This window comes from Phyllopteryx taeniolatus, chromosome 19 (genome assembly GCF_024500385.1).
Source record: "Phyllopteryx taeniolatus isolate TA_2022b chromosome 19, UOR_Ptae_1.2, whole genome shotgun sequence".
NCBI classification, from domain to species: domain Eukaryota; kingdom Metazoa; phylum Chordata; class Actinopteri; order Syngnathiformes; family Syngnathidae; genus Phyllopteryx; species Phyllopteryx taeniolatus.
In genome coordinates, this window is record NC_084520.1 from 16,927,894 (window position 1) to 16,947,491 (window position 19,598).

Consider the following 19,598-nt stretch of genomic DNA (forward strand, 5'->3'; position numbering starts at 1 on the left):
ACGGACTCACAAGATAGAAAGGCGCTAAAACTAAATGTCTCCCGTAGGCTAATTAGTACTGTACAGCGCCACTTCCTGTCATGACAATAATTATAATATCAGCTTGTCATACAAAAGAAGATGACACACACACACACACACACACACACGTGGAGGGTTCATCGCATTTTATTGGGGCGATACCGAAAGGTGATATGGCCTGTCCAAAAGGGATCCTGAGCCCAAGTGTGTGTGTGCGCGCGCGTGTGTGTGTGTGGACAAAACAAAGCAAGCGACTTGAATGCGGTGTGCATAGTGTTTTAAAGTCAACGGACTAAATAGAAATACAGTGCACCCAGAAAGTATTCACAGCGCTTTACTTTTTCCACCTTTTGTGACGTTAGAGCCTCAAAAGTCAGCTTCAGAATGCAAAAGCAAAAGAAGAAAATATGAAAAAGTGAGGCGTTGTGACAACACCTCACATTTTTTCAATATGAATACTTTCCAGATGAGGAATGGGGAAAACTGGCCCTAAATGAAAATGAAAACGTGGACTAAATGCTTTCTGGATGCACTGTGTGTGTGTGTGTGTGTGTGGCTCTGCTATAAGTGAGCTATCAATGCCCTTATTAGGCGCTTCCTGCATGGCTCTACCATCCAGAGTAGCGTGTCACTAGAAGGCTATCCGCGTTTTATTTACACTTAGTGCTTGACGCTGGCGCCCAACCCACAGAGACGCCATTTTGACAAGAAACACAATTCTCTGACCATATGCATGCGTACAGCGGATAAGGCAGATTGGGAATGTCGAATTTAGTGCGACGAGGCTCCCAGAGGTGCACGAGTGCGGGGATAGCGTACATCGGTGACAGCGGAACCTCCACAAAAGTGGAACGCCACAAACGTCGGACCCAATTTAAGGCAAAATTTGGATTTGAAACTTCCGTTTGTGTGCTAAACCTCACAAGACTTCAGCATCTCAAGCAAGGCTGTTCTTTCCATTTTACATTACTGAGAGTCCTGTAATATTTGCCGCATTAATATAGCCGTTGTCGCCCCTGTAAAAATCAAACGTGGCCCTTGAGCACAAACGTTTGCCTGCCCCTGAATTCTAAACGATTAGCACCACGGGTGCTTTTTTGCTATTCCTTTGGCTTTTTCTTTGCGTTTTGTGACAGCCAAAGAGGGAAAGTGTGACGCTAGCCGACATGGAAAGTCCTGCAACATTTGAAAGTGCAATATAAATGATTACTGGCCATTAAAAATGCATGTAGGGCATGTAGCTGACGGCTAATGATTAGCATGAAAATGATGAGGGAAGCTTCATGTTCCACTTCGGAGGTTCCACTGCTTCAGAAATTTGACAAATAAGTGTCTCCATTTTTTCCCCCCCCCCCCCCCCCCCCGAGTTGCGAATGATAACGCTAGTTATTATCATGTGCAAATGATGAACAAAGGACTGAACGTGTGACACGACGTCTCCCCGTAGGCTTCCGAAGCGGTGAGGTAGCCGGACGTCCCGTTTGTGCTCCTTGACGCGACAGGCCCCACTTTGCGCTACAAGAAACGTAGCTCAAAAGAAAACAAAACAAGCAAAGCTGTTGTTCCCTACGTCAGCTGTTCATTTCGCGGCCGTCAAGCGAGAGAAGTTTATATGACTTAGAACGGCTGTGAGTATTATTAGTAGCTGATGTCATATTTCAAGTAAAACGTCCGCCGGCACCAAGCCCCGCTTCTTGCCGCTGCTCAGTCGCAGGAAGCCGTCCGTCTCCTCGTTCTTGCCCACGCAGATCTGCGGCGAGGGACGGTGCGGATAATCCCGGATTGGCAACAAGGGTACGGGAAGGGGGGGGGAAAGGTAAGGGTGGGATTTTGGGGGAGTTGGTCAACGAATCGGAAAAGTGGGATAATGGAAAGATTTAGGGAAGGCGAGTGGGCACATTTGACGAGGGGATGGTGCAAATAATAATAACATTGGGGAAGCATTGGAAAAAAAAAATTGGAAACGGGTTTATGGGCAAGAAACGGGAGAATCGGTAAGATTGAGAGAATGGGCCCATCGGACAAAGGATGGTAAAGAAGGCGGGGAAAATGAAAGGAGTGGGGATATTAAGTGAGGAACGGTGCGAATAATCCGGGATTGGGGAAGCAGGGGAATGGATGGGAATGGGGTTACGGGCAAGGAAATCGAAAGGGAATCGTAGGTAAGGTTGAGAGATTGGACGACAGATGGGGAAAAGAGTGAAAAGAGAAAGGACAGAACACAGGAAAAGGAGTGAGTTTTTCCGGAATGAGGCTAAAAGTGAGCTGCATCAAAATGCAAATATGCCGTCTTCAGCACTTTTACGCATGCATTTGCATACATTGGAGCTAATGCATTCACTCTGTGTGCGCTCACCTGGGCCTCTTTCACCGTCATCTGGCCTTTGTCTCGGTTGCCGTGGAAACCAGCCGTGACCTTCCACACCCGCTCCCCCGGGCGCACCCGCTGCACAAAGTTGGCAGGGAAATATCCCACCTTGTTGCGGCTTTTCCCCTGATCAAACACAAAACGCACGGCGTTATAAAAACGGGGCAATTGCCAAACATGACATTTGTGATCAGATGACGATGATGTAGTGAAGCAGCATGTGGCTCATTTCTGTTCTATTCCTGGTTCCGAGTAATTATCAGGTAGGGGTTAACGCTAGTGTGTAGATTTAGTGGGTGAGTGTAGGGATAAGGTGTCGTTAGAGGTCGCGGGTTAGAGGTCGGGGGTTAGGTTTAGAGGATGGGATTAGGTAGTAGACGCATTAATTGGCCAAATCAACACACACGCACAATTGCTCGCTTCGCACGTCTTACGAAACACGGACAGCATCCAGCATCCCGCCCCCTCCCCTGCCCTCCCCCCAACCACCTGCCCACGCCTGCTAGCCATGCTAACGCCCACATCCACTGACCTTCAAAGGCAACCAGGCGGCTCTCAAGTCTCGCTGCCTTGCTGGACTGGAGGAGGCTTGACTGATTGCAAGTGCCAGGATGGCATTTGCGCACAAAAGCTAATGTGAGCCACAAGAACAAAGGTGATGACTCACCTTCCACCAGTCCTCGTTGGCGTCATCTGTGACTTTGACTCTATCACCAGGCCTGAAAAAACAACAACAAGCAGCTAGCGTTAGCTGAAACGTTATCTTAGGCTAAATCCGGGTTGTTTGGTTGATCCACTGAATCCATTCATTCATGCTCATACGTGATTTTTCATTTTATTTTTGAATCCATCTTTTTACCACCTTCCGTAGTGTCTTCACACACAAAGTGACACTTACTCCCTGCTAATCGCTAGCTTCCGTTAGCAATCTGGCTAGCTAGTATTGTTGCTTTTTAATAGTACAGACGTGACCACTACAGGGAACATTAATGCTAAATTATTCAAGTCATTGTTGTACTTGAACAATATATTTTTCTTCTCTTCATATGTTCTCAGCGTCCGTTTCAATGCTGTCATCACATTTGAAAATTGGGTGTTAAACTTTACACCCGTGTCCTGGCATTATGGAAAATCTTCACATACAGATTTGTCCCGCCTGTTGATGGCGCTGATACAGCAGTCGAAATATTTGCGAACAGCGGAAAAACTACAAGAAATTGACCCTAGAAATGTTTAGTTGCCTTCCGTAATAATTTAAAATGTAAAGACACCACAAACTATAATCCAACATCACTTTAATATGATTTCAAACTCATTTGACAACCCTTGAAAATAAACGGTTTGCAGATTATTTTAATGGCCGTTAACATCCCAGCGTAAACTGAGCTCCTCCACGACAGATGTTAGTCTCTCAGTCGGCATGTATCATTTCAACAAACTTCCTTGACACCAATTACTACTTTGCTATTAGGGTGGGCTTGGGCATCATCTTGCGACATCATAGGAAATAATAGAAGGAGCACAAAAATGCGTTCCAACTGGTCTTGACGTCTGCAGTAGACGGGAGACACTCACCCGAGGCTTGACGTCATTCCCCCCACTATTCCATAACCTGTCACTCCGATGATTTGTGGCGAGGCGTTCACGGTGCACAGAGATTACCGGTGGCCATCAAAACACGCTCATCCCTTCAGAAGCCTATTGGTGGTTCCCACTTCTCTGGCACACGCGACACAGCTCTTTGTCTTTCCCGGTATCCCGCCCGGTGTGTAAAATGGACCATAGTTCATACTACTACTACTACTACTACTACTAATAATAATAATATGACTGACTGTAGTTCCAAGTCGTTGTTTTCCTGAGGCAGGAACTTGTAGAGAGCCACGTAGGTGTGCATGGAGTGGACCTCCGCACATCTGGGAGTCTAAAGAAAATCACACGGATTACTTGAAGAAGAGGAGGTAGAAGATAAAGAGAATGGAGAGAAAGAAGAGGACAGAAAAAGGGGAGGAGAAAGAAGAGAATATGGAATAGGACAAAGATGAGTAATAGGAGGAGGAGGACAAGGACGAGAAGAAAGGGGGAAGAAGAAGAATATACACCTTAAGGCTGACTCGTTCTTCAGAATCTGCCTTCTCGCTTTCAGGAGGGGTGAGCACTGGACACGCACACGCACACACACACACAATGAGGAAGAAGAGAGACTGTCAATGGACAGACAGCTGTTTACGTTAAGCGTCTGTGTGAAAAAGGCTGGCCTACTTCCTGGAATGGGCTCCTCTTCCACGATTGGCTGATTCTCCAGCTTGTCTGGGAGCTTTTCAGCCTGAGGAAGAAAGACAGTTTGGCGAAGCGTTCTTTTTTTTCGACATGTTTCTGGCAGCTACGACAAGACGGCTACCCGGTGACAGGGCGACTCGGAGATGCTGCCGAAGCTGCTGCGACTCATCTGCGCCAGCGACGTCCCGTAGCGCAGCGCTTCGTACACGGGGTCCACCGCGGCGTGGTCCACCTCTGCCAGACAACAAACGGTGCCACATAGTTGACATTTAGTCGCTGATCAACAGCAACAGCGATCATTCCCCCAAACAAACACTCATACACTCACTCACCCTGCACATCAGGAGTCTCCCTGACGACGCCCAGCGACTCTGTGGTTAGTAGAGGCGAGCTGAAGTTTCGCTTAAAAGCTCCCGTCTGAAGGGGGAAGGCGTGCGGGGGTAGACGAGAAGTGACAGGTAAGGCAAAGCGCAGGCTGAAGTGACGTGAGAGTGGAAAGAAAAGACAACGGCGCATTTGTGCGTGTAGGTTATCGTGGGGGGGGGAGGTGGCTCGATGAAATGTTAGAAGAATGCGTGCAGCCACATCTGCTGCCTGAATGAGTTGCAGAGGAAGTCAAAAATGGAAGTCCAGAAACACGTACAGTAATCCCTCGTTTATCGCGCCGCTAACGTTCCAGAAGACCCCCGCAATAGACAAAAGCATTGTATTATTTATATAAATTGAAGTTTCATATGTGCAATTCAATGTCAACAACAACATGTAATGCTAGGAAGTGAAGTTTGATGTAGAACCATTCACACATACTGCAATTTAGGCGCGACGTTTCAGTCACTGCTCATTGAATTAGCGATACACAATTGATCAGAGTTTGGACATTTTCAATCCATTTTTACGGCGTACGCCGAACTAGCTGCAAAGACAAACACTAGAAGTCAGCGAGCCATAAATAGTCCCAGTGTCGTCTCTTGGGGCCAGCAAGGTCACCCCCGAAGGTGAGCGCGATCGAACGGACAAAAAAAATAAATAAATGAAATGTGTGAAACCAAAAGTGTCCTGAGGAGGATGACAACAATAAGAACATTAGCACAGATGCCAAAAGTGTCATCAGTTGGCCAGATGGCCCCAGAGCATCTCCATAGGAGCGTACCATCACTACATCAAATCAGCTAATGGGCTCCTATCGACCTCACTCTTATTATTGTTTCATGTGTGATCAAGCATGACGAAAAATGACCACGCGATCCACTGCCAGGCTGCAGATGATCAAGCGATACAAGGATCAGTGGGAGCTTTATTTAGCAGGAGGAATAAGTTTAGAACGCTCATCAGTGCGACAGAAAGACGTGACAAAGGCACGTTTTATCACCTTGGTGAAGCTGTTTTGTCCTCTAATAATAATAGTCACGCACAGTGAAACGTCAACCTTTGTGTGTGTGTGTGTGTGTGTGTGGGGGGGCCGCCGAACACTCGGTTTGCTGCCTGAATGGGCTGCAGGAGGAATCAAAACAGCATGTACACATTCTGTAGTGGCTCCAACAACATGGAATGCGGAAGCTCGAGAGCACATTTTGCTGCACAAGCGCTCGCAAGTACCACAATTCAGGCTCAAATAGTTTTCTTCCTAAATGGGTTGCAGACAAACTCAAAACTGGAAGGTTCCGTTGTGGTGCCAACAACAAAGCAAAGTTTGTTGTAGAACCATTCACAAGTACAGTGTTGCAAATCAGGCCAGCCCCATTTGAATTGATTTGTAATAGTTTGATTAAAAAAAGAAAAGAAAATAAAATAAAAATGTCTTATCATGACTTCCCTGCAGGTCATTATTTGAGGAGAGGTGAAGCTCCGCAGGCCTCTTTAATCAAGTTGTTGTTCTTAACATTGAATTCATGCCGACGCCACCGCAGCAGTCATACAGAGCTGCTTTATTGCGGGCTAACATTTCAAAAAAAAAAAAACATGGCGGCACACTGTGCTATTGAACGTGAGCACACACCGGGGAGCTGTACGCATTTATTTCCTGGTCTATTTTAAACCCTCGAAGATGTCCACTCTCACAAAAATGGCCACCTTACCGAAAACAAAAGACAATTACACATTTTGTATTTAAAACGACCACATAGCTTCGGCTAAGGAAAGCCCGCTCAGCTTAATACTAACAAACAATGCCAAATGTCATAGACAGGCTAACCAATACTGTAGAATCTTTATCCTTCGTGAAAAATTACTAATATTCTGCGGCTTACTGAAGAGTTGAGACGGATATCTGTATGTCTGTATTACAAGGCCCCCTGGTGGCCAAGCCGCACAAACCAGAAGGAGCAGCACAATGTCCATTGAACTACACTATGTTTTTATAAAGTACAATATTACGGACTGCTTTTTTTTCCCAATTAAAAAACAATATGCAGCTGGTACGGATGAATGGCATTTCCTTTCATTTCAATGGGGAACGATGATTTGAGATAAGACTGTCCGCAGTTCCGAGCGGGGTCACGGAACAAGGCACCACTGTAAATCCTTTTTCGCCACGCTAAACCAATCGGTCGCCTGAAACATACATAAACAGTTTAAAGGCCAGTGTGATTACGATCCAATTCCAAATTTGTAGCAACATCTCGCAAAGAGATGTGAGATGTCGCTACAAACTGCCTCCTACAAGGGTAGCTCGCAACTGAAATGATAAACGTGTGCCACTATTGCGGTTGGATAAAACTAAGTGTGTGTGTGAAATAAAGGGTGAAAATCCCCCCTGACTGTCATGAATATTTGATGCGTACATTTCAGGCTGAAGACGCTCATCCTCGCGACTACGTCAGCGCATTTCCAAGCGTGCCTGCTCACTGCGCGACTCCCCGGCAAGTCACGCGGATGTGCGGCTGCTTTCCGAAACGTCTAATCCCTGCTTTGAAGAGGGCGCAGCCATCCAAAAGGACAGCGATGACGGCTTGCTTCCTTCCCGTGCCCTCAAACGCACACGATTTCACACCGAATTAAGCCGGGCCAGCTTGTTGGGGGCAGATATTGATTTAGGAAAGGGAAGAGAAACGTAGCATCGTGAGAAGACGGGAAAGGAGGAGGAGGAGGAGGAGGAGGGCTGAGAAAAGCTGCATTGGTGTCATACAACTTGAACCTGAGCCATTTTATAGTTCATTCTCTACCTTTAGCAACCTTTCACACGTTGGCCAGTGTCTTAATCGTCTTTGCGGGACAGCTTATATTTGCTCTGACGGGGGACTCGATCGTCTTTATACAGTATGGTGGGGGGGGGGCTAATCCCATGAGCGAGACTGCTTGGGAAACCATTACAGCATCCAGATGCTGTTGTAGCGTTCCGTGAGTCACTGTGCACGCTGCCGCAGATACTGTGTGGAAATATGCGTCCACAGTGAGGCAGATTACTGCCACGACAACAGAAGAGCGACCAATTAAACCCTAAATGGCTTGGCAGAACAACTCAAAACGGGAAGGAAATGTTCTGTAGCGGTTCCAACAGCGTGTATGGCTAATGTGAGAACCAATTCAGGCCTGACAAGTTTGCTGGCTGAACGGGTTGCAGAGGAACTCACAACATGACGCACATGTTCCCCAGCAGTTCCAACAACATGTGATGCTAATTCTTGAACGCAAAGTTTGTTGGGGAATTATTGACAAATACTACAATTCAGGACCGACTAGTTTGCTGGTTAAATGGGTAGCAGAGGAATTCAAAACTGGACTTGGATTTTTCCTAGATGTTCCACCTGTAATGCGAATGCAAGGAAACTAAAGTTTGGTTCCACAGTGGCTCCAACGACATGTAATGCTAAGGTTAGAATGCGACATTTGGGGTGTAATTGCAATTCAGGCCTGACTAGTTTGCTGGCGAAATGGGTTGCAGAGAAAAACAAATAAAAAATAATCAAAGCAGGACATACATGGTAATGCACGTATGTAAGGTTGGCGTATTGCAATTCAGGCCCGACACATGCGGATGTTGTGCACGTAGATGTTAGCTCGTGTCTCCGCTTCCCTACCTTGCCAGCGCAGGGCTGCCGGGACAGCTCCGACGAGCACCACAGGTGAGCGGCCAGTTTGCAGGCTCTGCAGCGCAGGCCTTGCTTGGAGTTGCCTGCGTGGACAGACGCATCGCTTTCTCAATTACATTTACAGAAATCACAGAGGCGGAGCGACCGTAAACCGTGTTGGGCCCGAAAGAGTGCAGATGATGGCACCGGAGTAATATTCATCAGTGCTGCCTCCGAGACAAAGTGTCCACACACGGAGATTTGTGGACTGATGACAAAGCACTTTGTTTGCCTCAGGAAGGAAAGAAAAGGACAAATAATCCCGTCGAGAGGTAAATGGTTTGAAAACAAAACAATGAATTTGCCCTTTAAAACTAGCATTTCAAGCAGGGACGGGTATGAATAATACCTTATTGTTTGATGGCTCTAATATTCATATCAACAAAGATAAGGCATTACAAAGTCGCTACGTCTTGGTTGAACGGATTTCATAATTCAGGCTCGACTTGCAGCTCCAACAACATGCCACGCTCATGCTAGAAAGTGAAGTTTGGTGTGGAATCGTTCACATGTTTGTACCGGACCAACTGGGAATCAAAACAGGGATTCAATGTTCTTAAGCACCTCCAACAACATGTGATGCTAATGGGGAAAGAAAAGCTAACTCTTCTGTGGAACCATCGACAAGTACAGCAGTTCAGGTCAGACTAGCTAGCATGTGTGCTCTTATCGTGGTAGTCCAAAAACACGTTATGGGAGAAAACGAAGTTGGGTGTGGCACCATTGATGGACTGCAAATCAGGCATGACTGCCGAAATGGGTTGCAGGGAAAATCTAAACAGGGTGTACAGTATATGTTTTGTAGTAGCTCCAATGCTAATGCTAATGTTACACCCCAAAGGTGTCGAATTCTGTAATTCGGGCCTGAATAGTTTGCTGCAAGAAATGATGGAAGCAAGCGGCTATTACCTTGGATCATGTGTTTGCATCGCTCGCAGCTGCTCGGCCTGCGGAAGACGTGCTCGTGGAAACAGTGAGTCTTGAGCGGCGCCGTGGAGGGGGACGGAGACTTGGGCTGAACCGTGGCGCTCGGGTACAGCGAGGGACTGACGGAGGGCGAGCGCGACAACTCCGACAGCGACGGGTCGAGGCTGTCGGCCGGCGAGAGCGAGGCCGATCGCTCGTAGGCCAGGGGCGACTCGGACAAGGCTGGCGGCGGCGCAGTCGGGGACGCGGGCGGGATGATGAGCATGCAGGGGGGCCGCGGGTCGGCGTTGTTGCGCTGGAAGAAGTTGTCCACGCTCTTGCTGCGCATCACGGACTTGAAGGACAGCGAACGCTTCAGACGCTGCAGCTGGAAGAAAAAAGTGAACACGGCGTTAGCAAACAACAAGTAGTACTGCAATATACTGCCTCAACGGTCTGCAGAGGACGCCAAAAGAGGAAGTACATGTTCCATAGCTGTTCCAACGACATCGAAAGCAATCAAGCAAGCCTTGATGGGTTGAAAAGGTAGTCAAAACAGGAAGTACCCGTTACATCACTGATCAAACAACGTCATGGTAATACGAGAAAGTCAAATTTGGTGTGACACCATTGGCAAGTACCGGCCTGATTAGTTTGCCGCCTTGATGGGTTGCAGAGGAAGTTAAAAACTGGAAGGTTTTGTTGCTGCTCCAACAACATGGAGCGCTAATGCTAGAAAGCCAACTTTGGAGTTGAAGCATTCACAACTCGTGTCGAGTTTGCCGCATAAATGGGTTGCAGAGGAAATAAAAACCGGAAGTAGAAGTACCGTGGTGGATCAAACATGATATAAAGCTAATGCTAGAAAGCCAAGGTTGGTGTGGAACTATCGACAAGTCAGGCTTGACTAGTTTGCCGCCTAGATGGGTGCAGAAGAAATCAAAACTGGAAGGTTCGGTCTTAGTTATGACAACATGTAATGTTAATGCTAGAAAGTCAAGTTTGGTGTGGACCCATTCCATCAAGTACTGTACTTCAGGACGAAGAAAAACCTTGGCCCAGGAGCCACGTGCTGCTTCACCAAATCATTGTAACCTAACCACATGCTGTGTTAAATGCCCCCTCAGTGTTAAAGGATGACATTGAATCATGCACGAGTGATCTTTAACACAAAGCCCGTTTTTCAAAGCACCCTTTGAGCGTCCGTGCCCAGTCAGGCTTCTTTCTCCTCTTCCATCTCCATCACCCTTGCCCTCTTCTCTTCCTCCCTTCCCAACTTCCTGACTTCACAAATTCGCCATCCCTCGCGAACAGACGCCAATCGATAGGCTTTTTAAAAATTCACGTTTGATTGGTTTCATTGAGCGGACCCGCCTGCGCCTTGGCACCAGACGCTACCCGTTTATCCGCGACTCTGCCTCTTTTCATCTCATCACTGCCATAATAAAAAAGGATGTGATGAGGCAAAGACTTATTTAGCCATCTTGGTGAAGCAGCATATGTGGCTCTATGTATTCCCCAAGGTTGTTTTTGGACTCACTGTCCCAAGGATTTGCTCTGTACAACTTCTCCTCTTTCAAGTCTAAAATGTTGGCATTGAAATTAACCAGTCAGCACATTTCCATTTCTCTCCTTAATCACCCTAACCTGCCGCGCATCTTTCCCATCTCTAGAAAGAAACTAAAAAGACAACTTTGGGTGTTTTCGGGTGTTCCTTGCAACCCTGAGCATCTCGCTGCAAAAGTCCAATCGATACTGAGCAGGTAGCGGCTCTTCTTCTTCATCTCGGCACGCAGACGCCAATTAGCGTGAGTGATGAAGAGCTGCCTCTATTGACCCACTTTTTGCCAGCACTTTTGTGTAAAAAAAAAACAACAAAAAAAACGCTTTCTACCCGGAGACGAGCGCACGCTTTCTTCAATAGACGTCTCTGATGCGCATTTAATAATGGATGTCGCCGTATTACGGTTCGATCTCATCAGAGTTCTAAAGTAGTTCATATAAAAACACAATCAATACCGTAATTAAAAGGGAATATATTATGGTAAACTGCTTTTTTATGTTTGTACACAAATAGTTGTCTCTCGAGTCCCTGCCCACCCTTCGAGTGTGAAATGAAAACCAACTAATCTACAGATATCTGCCTCATTCTTAAAATGTGATGTAACAGTGGGGATAATGAATTAGTTTCTCAGCCAATGACAAGATCAGCTCGTCCGCACCAGAACGAGAGAACCCTATTTGATGCGGCAGCCAATGCACTACTATCATGTCAATGCCAAAAAAGAAGCAGAGCTGCAGCGTTAACACAGTACGTTGGTGTCTTGAGATACGACTTGTAACTCAAAACACTTTCGGAAATTACCGCCTCCCAAAAAAAGAAAAATGTACGTAATGTGTTTTCTAATAAGAAAACTAGGACTCAGTAATGTACTTTATAAAAACATACAGTAATGACGTTTAAATAGAATGTAAAGAAAGCTGTCTTCGCCACATTTTTTGCTTCAATCCAATGGACATTGTGCTGCTCCTTCCGGTGTGTACGCCTTGGCCACTTGGGGGGGGGCAGTATAATATTGCCGTACAGATATACTGTAGAAGAAGAAGAAGAAGAATCACCTTTTATTGTCATGAACACGAAACACATGGAGCCGGTCTCAACTCCTCAGTAAGACGCAGTAATATTGGTCGTTCTTAGCAGAGGACGAAGAATATATGCCTGTGACTATAAGCAATGAACAGCTTGAAGGCCCTTTTTTTTTTTGTCAAATTGCTACTTGTTGGATGAAGTGCAGTTTATGCGTTCCAAACAGCGTTCACCCGTCTTATCCTCAGCGGAAAAAGTGCTTTGCTCATGCTGCCGTGACTCGGTGATTTTATTTGTATATTTATTTTTTTTTAAGAATAGAACAGCTACTGCACATGTCACATCAAGTGAGTTCGCGGCAAGTGCAGCGCTTGAATTTGAAGAGAAACTCCTCAGAGGATAGAGAGCAGAGGAGCAAGGAAGCGGTGACAAGGCTGCTGCTTCCTGAGCATGGCTTGCTGCATTTGCGCCACTGCTGCTTGTTCAGCTTATTTGAGCTACTTGTCAGTGTGGACGGCATTTCCGCATACATTGGGAAGTGGTAGTCCGGGTTTTCATCTTTCAAAAACATCAAAAAGAGGTGATACCAAAATAATATTAACCTGCTTAAAAATCGACAGAAGCGTTGGGCAGGAAAAGCCTTATGTATTTATTTGCTTGGCTACAGAGTGCAGAAAGCATTTTAAATTAGGTCTTCATTGGGTATCATTTTTAAATCATCCGCCAAAAATGTAGTCGGAGCTAGTTTTGGGGGGGGGAGAATTTTTGTCACTGCGTGCGAAATGTATACATGCTAGGGGTTGAACAACTTCAGATTTTGGTCGTCAGACGCTACGGTAATGATAACGGACGCGACGATTAATCATTAAGTCATTGATAGTTTTTTCAGTGGTCAACTTGCTGTGAGCGCTTTCAGCTCCAAACACAAACTCGCTTACTTTCCGTGCCGTCACCCAATCACGGTCAGACACTCGGTCCAGCCAATCACATTCAGTAAGCGTCATGGCCTCGAAGACAGTCAGAAGCCCAAAACTTATAAAGCTTAACACAAATTCATGTAACGCAACTGCGGGGTCGCTATGAGTAGTACGGTTTATACGTTTTTTGAAATGACAGGAGGGACTCATTTACAATAATGTCTTGTAGCAAACCTGCACTTGTGTAACGTGTCTGTAAGACCATGAAGGTGTCTTCGTCTTCGTTTTGTCGTCTAGACGCGAAAGTGTATCGTAGTGGCGGCAACATGACTTCCGCTATTACAGGAGGGCGCTTGGTGAATTCACTGGTGGCTGACGTGAGGATTTCAGCTGTTTGCCAGCTAGCGTTAGCGGACGCCTTTTCAAATGGGCTTTCGTAACACTTGTGCGTTTGTTATATTCGTGGATAGACTTGCATATTTTGCAAGTGAGCATGGTACCGGTCTCATTTTTAGTCAAATATTTCCACACGCTCGAGGCACCGCTGCTATTTTACTGCGCCGACCGACCACCTCTTGCGTTTAGTGATGTGTCCGTGTTGTTAATGCGATCAACTTTCAATTCTAATCATTGCGCAGCTGCGACCAGTTGATTCAACTCCTTATACATGCCACCGCTGCACTTTCAAATACCTTTTATTTCGTCTTGGTTGAGAATTACTAACAGTAATAACATCTCCTCCGACAGATGAAATGTGTCATAAATAATGCATAAAAGAGCCCATTAATTTTTCGCAAAATAGCCCGGGAGAATTTAACGAGTCGAACCAAGCAAGGCTATTTTTGAAGCGCCGCCACGACGGAGTTTACGCTTGGAGGCTTCGCTGCTCTGCACGGTTTGCGTAGGTCGTTTGCCCGCCTAACCGGGCCCTGGTGGCTGGTTGGAGCCACGCCTAATGAGGTCACCTTTAATTGAACCCTCAAAGTCTACGCCGAAAATCACTTTTCACCCTGTCAACCTACCAGTGTGGCTCCGACATGATACCACTATACGTGCCGGAATACCAAGACCCCGCTGTCACGCAAGAGCTTCTATTATGTCCCACCTACAGACATGCAACCATAGAACAGAATGGAATCAGCAAACGTCAGGCAGTGCATGTGACAACAATACACGAATAACAACCCAATAGACACTAATGAATGTGAAAAGGCAAAATGAAGAGTCAGCAGCACTGCATTTGTCAGTTTGAGGGTGAAATAACACCAGCAGTATTAAAGACAGGCAGTGGAGCGATATCTACAAAAACATAAATCTATAAACCACTAATACGAGCAAACGTGAACGTGAACAAGGCCGCAATGTGAACTTTTAACATGTCCATTATCCGCATGTCCATTATTCTCACTCTTCCCATCCCTCGCAAATAGAAGTGGTCCACTCTATACAAGGAGCAACAATACAAACACGAGGGAATCAAATGAGCAATATTAACTATACACGAATAAATAATCTAGAAACAGGACATTTTACTATAGAAGCAGCGAATGCAAACTAAAGGCAGTGGGAATAGGCAACAGTGTTGTCTGCGACCACTATATCAACAACATGTGCAGGAGGAGCAAAACCATCAAAACATGAAGAAATAGAAGAAAGAAAAACAGTTATGTCGCAGTGTCCATTGTAGTGGCGGCGACATGACTTTTTCTTTTTTGCCTCCCCTCTACTCGCACACACCCACTACTCAATCATTAATTTATCCCAGCATTCTTCACAACAGCCTATTTATAGAAGCCTCGGGCAAAGACTATTCTCTGTGCTCATTTTTTCCCCCAAACAGGCTCAAGAACAAGGCAAAAAGTGCCAGAAGAAAAACAACGTGGATGCTGTATTTGGGGAGGCGCAGTATTTCTAGGTCACGTTCTAGCATTCTAGTAGAGTAGTAGAGTCTGTTGTTCTTGCAAGAATTTAGTAGCTTTTCATCCAAAAAGTGCACTGAAATTAGTACATTTTTAAGGGGGTTCCAAAATGTGAGGTCATAATTTGAAGGTTTTCTAAGGGCAGCCACAATGACCAATGATCAGCAAATTAGTTTCCAATTAACTTCCTGCTCCATTTAAAGCAATTTTGCACAAAAAAAAAAAAAAAAAAAGTTTGTTACAGTACAGCAATTCTGCTGCTATTTGTTAGCCCACCTATGACATTTCCCATTATGTGTTCGCATTAAGCGAGCTGACTTCGTTATATAAGCAAAGTCACGTAGTTGTTTTAAATGCACAACGTATAACTGTCTTTATTTTATGTTTAGTTTGACAATAAACTTGAGACGGGAATGGGAATCGGGAATCTTGAAAGCTCTTTTTTGAAGAATTGTTCACTAGCTGCCTTAATCATCCCCGCTCTTTATGTAATATCACCACCAACGCCATTTTCTCACAATAGACACTCCGCGAACGCTTCATTAGGTATAGATGCGCACTCCAATGAGATCCGAGACGAGAGCCGTTTCAAAAAAAATTCCATGATAAATGTTCGCTTTTGATGGCCACCTGTGTCGCGCTGAGAGGTGGGCAACCTGCCACAAGAGCATTTCATCAGGCCTTGAAAACATATTCGCAAATTTGCCTATTCAAAGATTTCTTTGAGGAACCTTTTCCTCCATTATTTGCTTGGAAAAACTCACCTCGTATTGGGGTCACTTCGCTGCCAAAGGACAGAACTCTGTCGTAAACCCACGACCCTGTAGATAGCTACTGGTTGCACAAGGCGCTATACTCCACAGACTTTGGCATAAAACTCGTCAGATGTCACAATTACTTGCCGTTACAGTAAATAAAAAATAAAAAAATGGTGGGGTTCCACTCAGCTCGCTACTCATCCCACTCATTTTTCCAGTATACGCATGTAAAAATTGCCTGGCATTGACATACGAAGTTTCGAGTTTATGAACGGCACGCAATGAACTAATTTGTTTTATATTTTTGGCCTTGTGTTTTTCAGACAAATATTTACTGTGGTTAAGACTTTATTACTGGGTTGGGGTATGTATGTTAGCAACATAATACGGTCTGTTCTGACTTTGGCTTAATTGAAGTCGGCGCCATAGGAACGGAACTCTGTCGTAAACTGAGGATCCCCAGTATAGTACTTTGTGTGCAAAAATGTATCGCTTCCAAAACACTGCCTGCAAAGTTAAGAAAAGTTTTTCGGTTGTGATTTGACTCATCACTTGCCATTATTTCCTACGGTGACTGTGTCGGGTTTGCAGCCCGTTTGTTGTGAATTACGAGCCCAGGCCAGACACAGCAAACATCTGTTCTGGGATTGGCCCATAAATTCAACGCCCACCGCTCGCGCATTGTGTCGTCTGGACGCCAGCACAAAAACAACAACGTCACCCGCCAGCCTCAGTGTGATTTGTTGGATGGGTTTCTTTGACAGTGTCTTGTTGTAGGTCACGTTAGTCGCAAAAGAGCCTCGTTTGTCCCGGTACCGCAGACAATCAGACATTTTAGGCATCAAATGTATATAAGCTGTTACTACGTGGGGAGAACACGCAAACTCCACACAGGCGGGGCCGGGATTTGAACCCCGGTCCCCAGAACTGTGAGGCAGATGTGCTAACCAGTCGCTCAACGTGCCAGCTATTTAAATATATACTGCACATATTTTGTTCATGTATTTGAAGTGTTTTAACATCTTTTTCAACTTTGCACTTGCTGCACAGCCGTAAGACTGCGCAAATGTGCATTTAATCCGTTTTTTTGTTCAGTTTGCCAGCGTGGCTAATGAATATCACTTCTTTTGTTTTGTTTTCTTGCTTTAAAGTGTTCAGCACAGACACTCAGCGATCAAAGTAATCCGTACGTGTGCAAGTGTGAGGTCAGACAGTAAGAATTAAAGCAGCTTAAGTGTTGTTATGCAAGACCTTAATTAGCCTCACCAACATACAGAAACTTCATGTAAAGAAGAATAAAAGATATGAAATGATTGTCAATGCAATCATTTGTGGACCGCTGAACTTTTTTTTAATATTGGCCCACCAGGTACCCTAACAATAAGGAAAAGTGTAGCGCTATCACACTATTTTTAAAACTTTGAAAAAATATATATGTGACTACAAATCTAAAAGCAGTTTAATGACATATTGTCACACTTTTTTTTTTTTTTTTTTTAATTGTAAAAAAAAAAAAAAAAAAAAAGAATGTTACAATGTCACATTCATTTTTAAGTTGAATGTTATAACTTGATATTCTCTATTTTCTATTTACAAAAATGTACGTTAAAAATTGAAAATTGAATGAACTACATCATACTTTTTCATTTTTAACACTGTTTGAATGTAAAAGCAGTTCAATAAAAAAAAAGTCATAGTAAGACTAAGAACTTTTGTTTTATCACTGCAACAAACATAACAGAAAGTTCAGATGGAGACTAATCTTTTTTATTGATAACACACATATACATTTATTACTTTGATTAATTGTCCAATTCTTTAATCAAATAAATACACAATTAAGTGTATGTACAAAATTGCTTAAGTCATATTTTTTGTATTTTATTACTGACAATCAACTCAACTATTATTAAATTAGAATAATAAATATAAATACATGCACAACAGAACATTTTAATAATACAGAAAAATCCATTCTTACTTATTATATTACTCACAATAAATGTAATTACAATTTACCCACCTATTAAGGTATTCAATCAACTAAATACAGAAAAAAAAGTCAAATATTGACTATTTTATTACAGTATTTACATTCCATAAAATAACCATTTCATGAGATAAATACCTACATTTTACAGAACCAATGTGAGCTTGATAAACCGTCTCAATGAATGCCAGCAGTCTTGAGAAGGTAAATGTCACTGGCCACTCGATTAGGTGCAAATGCATTGTGTGGCAACAAAGAAAGAAAGAAAGAAAGAAAGAAAGAAAAAGAAAGAAAGAAAGAAAGAAAGCAAGCAAGCCCAGCTGCAGGTGCGGTCTTACCTTGGACTCCGGCTGGCTGGGTGCAGTAGTGGCCGGCGGTCTCTGGAGGTCCCGCCGCTGCGGCTCGTTCTCCTTCTCGCTGATTTCCGTCATGACGACTACAACCAACAAGCCTCGGCTGTCCGAGCTCGAGAAAGAGCGGCCAAGGAATCAGGCGAGCGACGACGCGGCCGTCGCAAGAAGTGGTCGGAGTCCGACGTCTTCCCTCGGCCGACGCTCGTCATTCGAGCGATGTATCCCGTCAAAAGCGTCCCGATCGTTGACTTCGATCACTGTTTGAAGTCCAATTGGGGAGCCGGGAGTTCGGTGCGGACGCCGCCCGGCTTCTCTCCCATCCACCGGGATGCTACTTTCCAGCTCCACTACCACTCGAAAACGCCTCCGAACGCGCTCGATGGCAACTTTGAGTTCCCGGTGACGTCGCACCCGCCTCCTTCCCGATTGGTCGAAAATGCTGCCGGGGAACGGGCATACGGATGAGGTGAGCCAAGATTGGCGGAGCTCACGGTTGTGGGCGGGACTTTGCTAATAGGATAGTAATGGTGGGAAAAGCATGGCCAAGGCATACTATTTTTCAGTTGTTGTTGTAATTGTAACGGATTTCTTTGGGGAACCTTTTGTCTGTTATTTGCAGAAAAACACACCTCAAATGAGGGTCACTTCGCTGCCGTCGGGCAGAACTCAGTCGGAAACCAACAATGATTCTGGTGGTGTTCCGCAAGGCTCTATTCTTGGTCTATGTACTTTGACAGTAGATTCTACAATAAATGTCACTTGCTGTGACAATATAAAACTCTTGGTGTTCCACAGAGCTCGCTACTCGGTCCACAGATATTTACGGTTACATTAATCCATGCTACATTAATGTCAAAATTTGCCTGCAGCGACAGTAGGAAAAGACATTTTTTAATTGGAAAAGTAGCACCTTATTAGAACAAAGAGTATTAAAATAATGAAAAAAATAAGTGTACAAATAGGAGAAAACACTCAGCCAACATGCTAAAGCGGCAAACGCGTGCGCAGTTGTGACATCATTCATTTCCAAACTACTTTTTTCCACGCCCACTAAATAAAGCGACTTATGAAGTGCACTAATCATCCAACTCTCTGTGAAAGTGAAAGAGTAAAACAAGCTTTGTTTAATTTTTTTCTCAATGTTGACACTTTTGATTTGCTAGTTAGCATGTTGCATCACAACAGCGAGCTCCGCGGCTACCGCCTGCGGAACTATTTGTGTTGGTGGAACCGAATAACGGATTCTGTAAAAGCAGTATCACTAGCAGGGGGCTATATCGTTCCTACGTCACAGTAACTTCCTTTTTCCCGTTCTATGGTTATCGTCAGACTTGTTTTGCAAAATGCCGAGCGACTCCACGGCAGGCATGCGACAAATCCCTACTTACGATGCGTTCATAACCGCTATTAAAATCACCTTTTTTGGGGCTAT

The 19,598-nt window shown here is 44.8% G+C and overlaps 1 protein-coding gene across 1 annotated transcript; it reads right to left on the reverse strand.

Moving 5' to 3' along the window:
* Positions 1-1,364: 1,364 nt before the first annotated feature.
* On the reverse strand, positions 1,365-18,575 carry LOC133469760 (SH3 and cysteine-rich domain-containing protein 2-like). The gene is made up of 11 exons (XM_061757255.1): positions 18,152-18,575; positions 9,646-10,030; positions 8,686-8,780; positions 5,002-5,086; positions 4,791-4,903; positions 4,652-4,715; positions 4,492-4,547; positions 4,225-4,313; positions 3,057-3,108; positions 2,378-2,515; positions 1,365-1,771 (listed from the first exon to the last, which is right to left on the reverse strand). The coding sequence occupies exons 1-11, from the start codon at positions 18,242-18,244 to the stop codon at positions 1,673-1,675; spliced, it is 1,269 nt and encodes a 422-aa protein (XP_061613239.1). The 5' UTR covers positions 18,245-18,575; the 3' UTR covers positions 1,365-1,672.
* Positions 18,576-19,598: the final 1,023 nt, after the last annotated feature.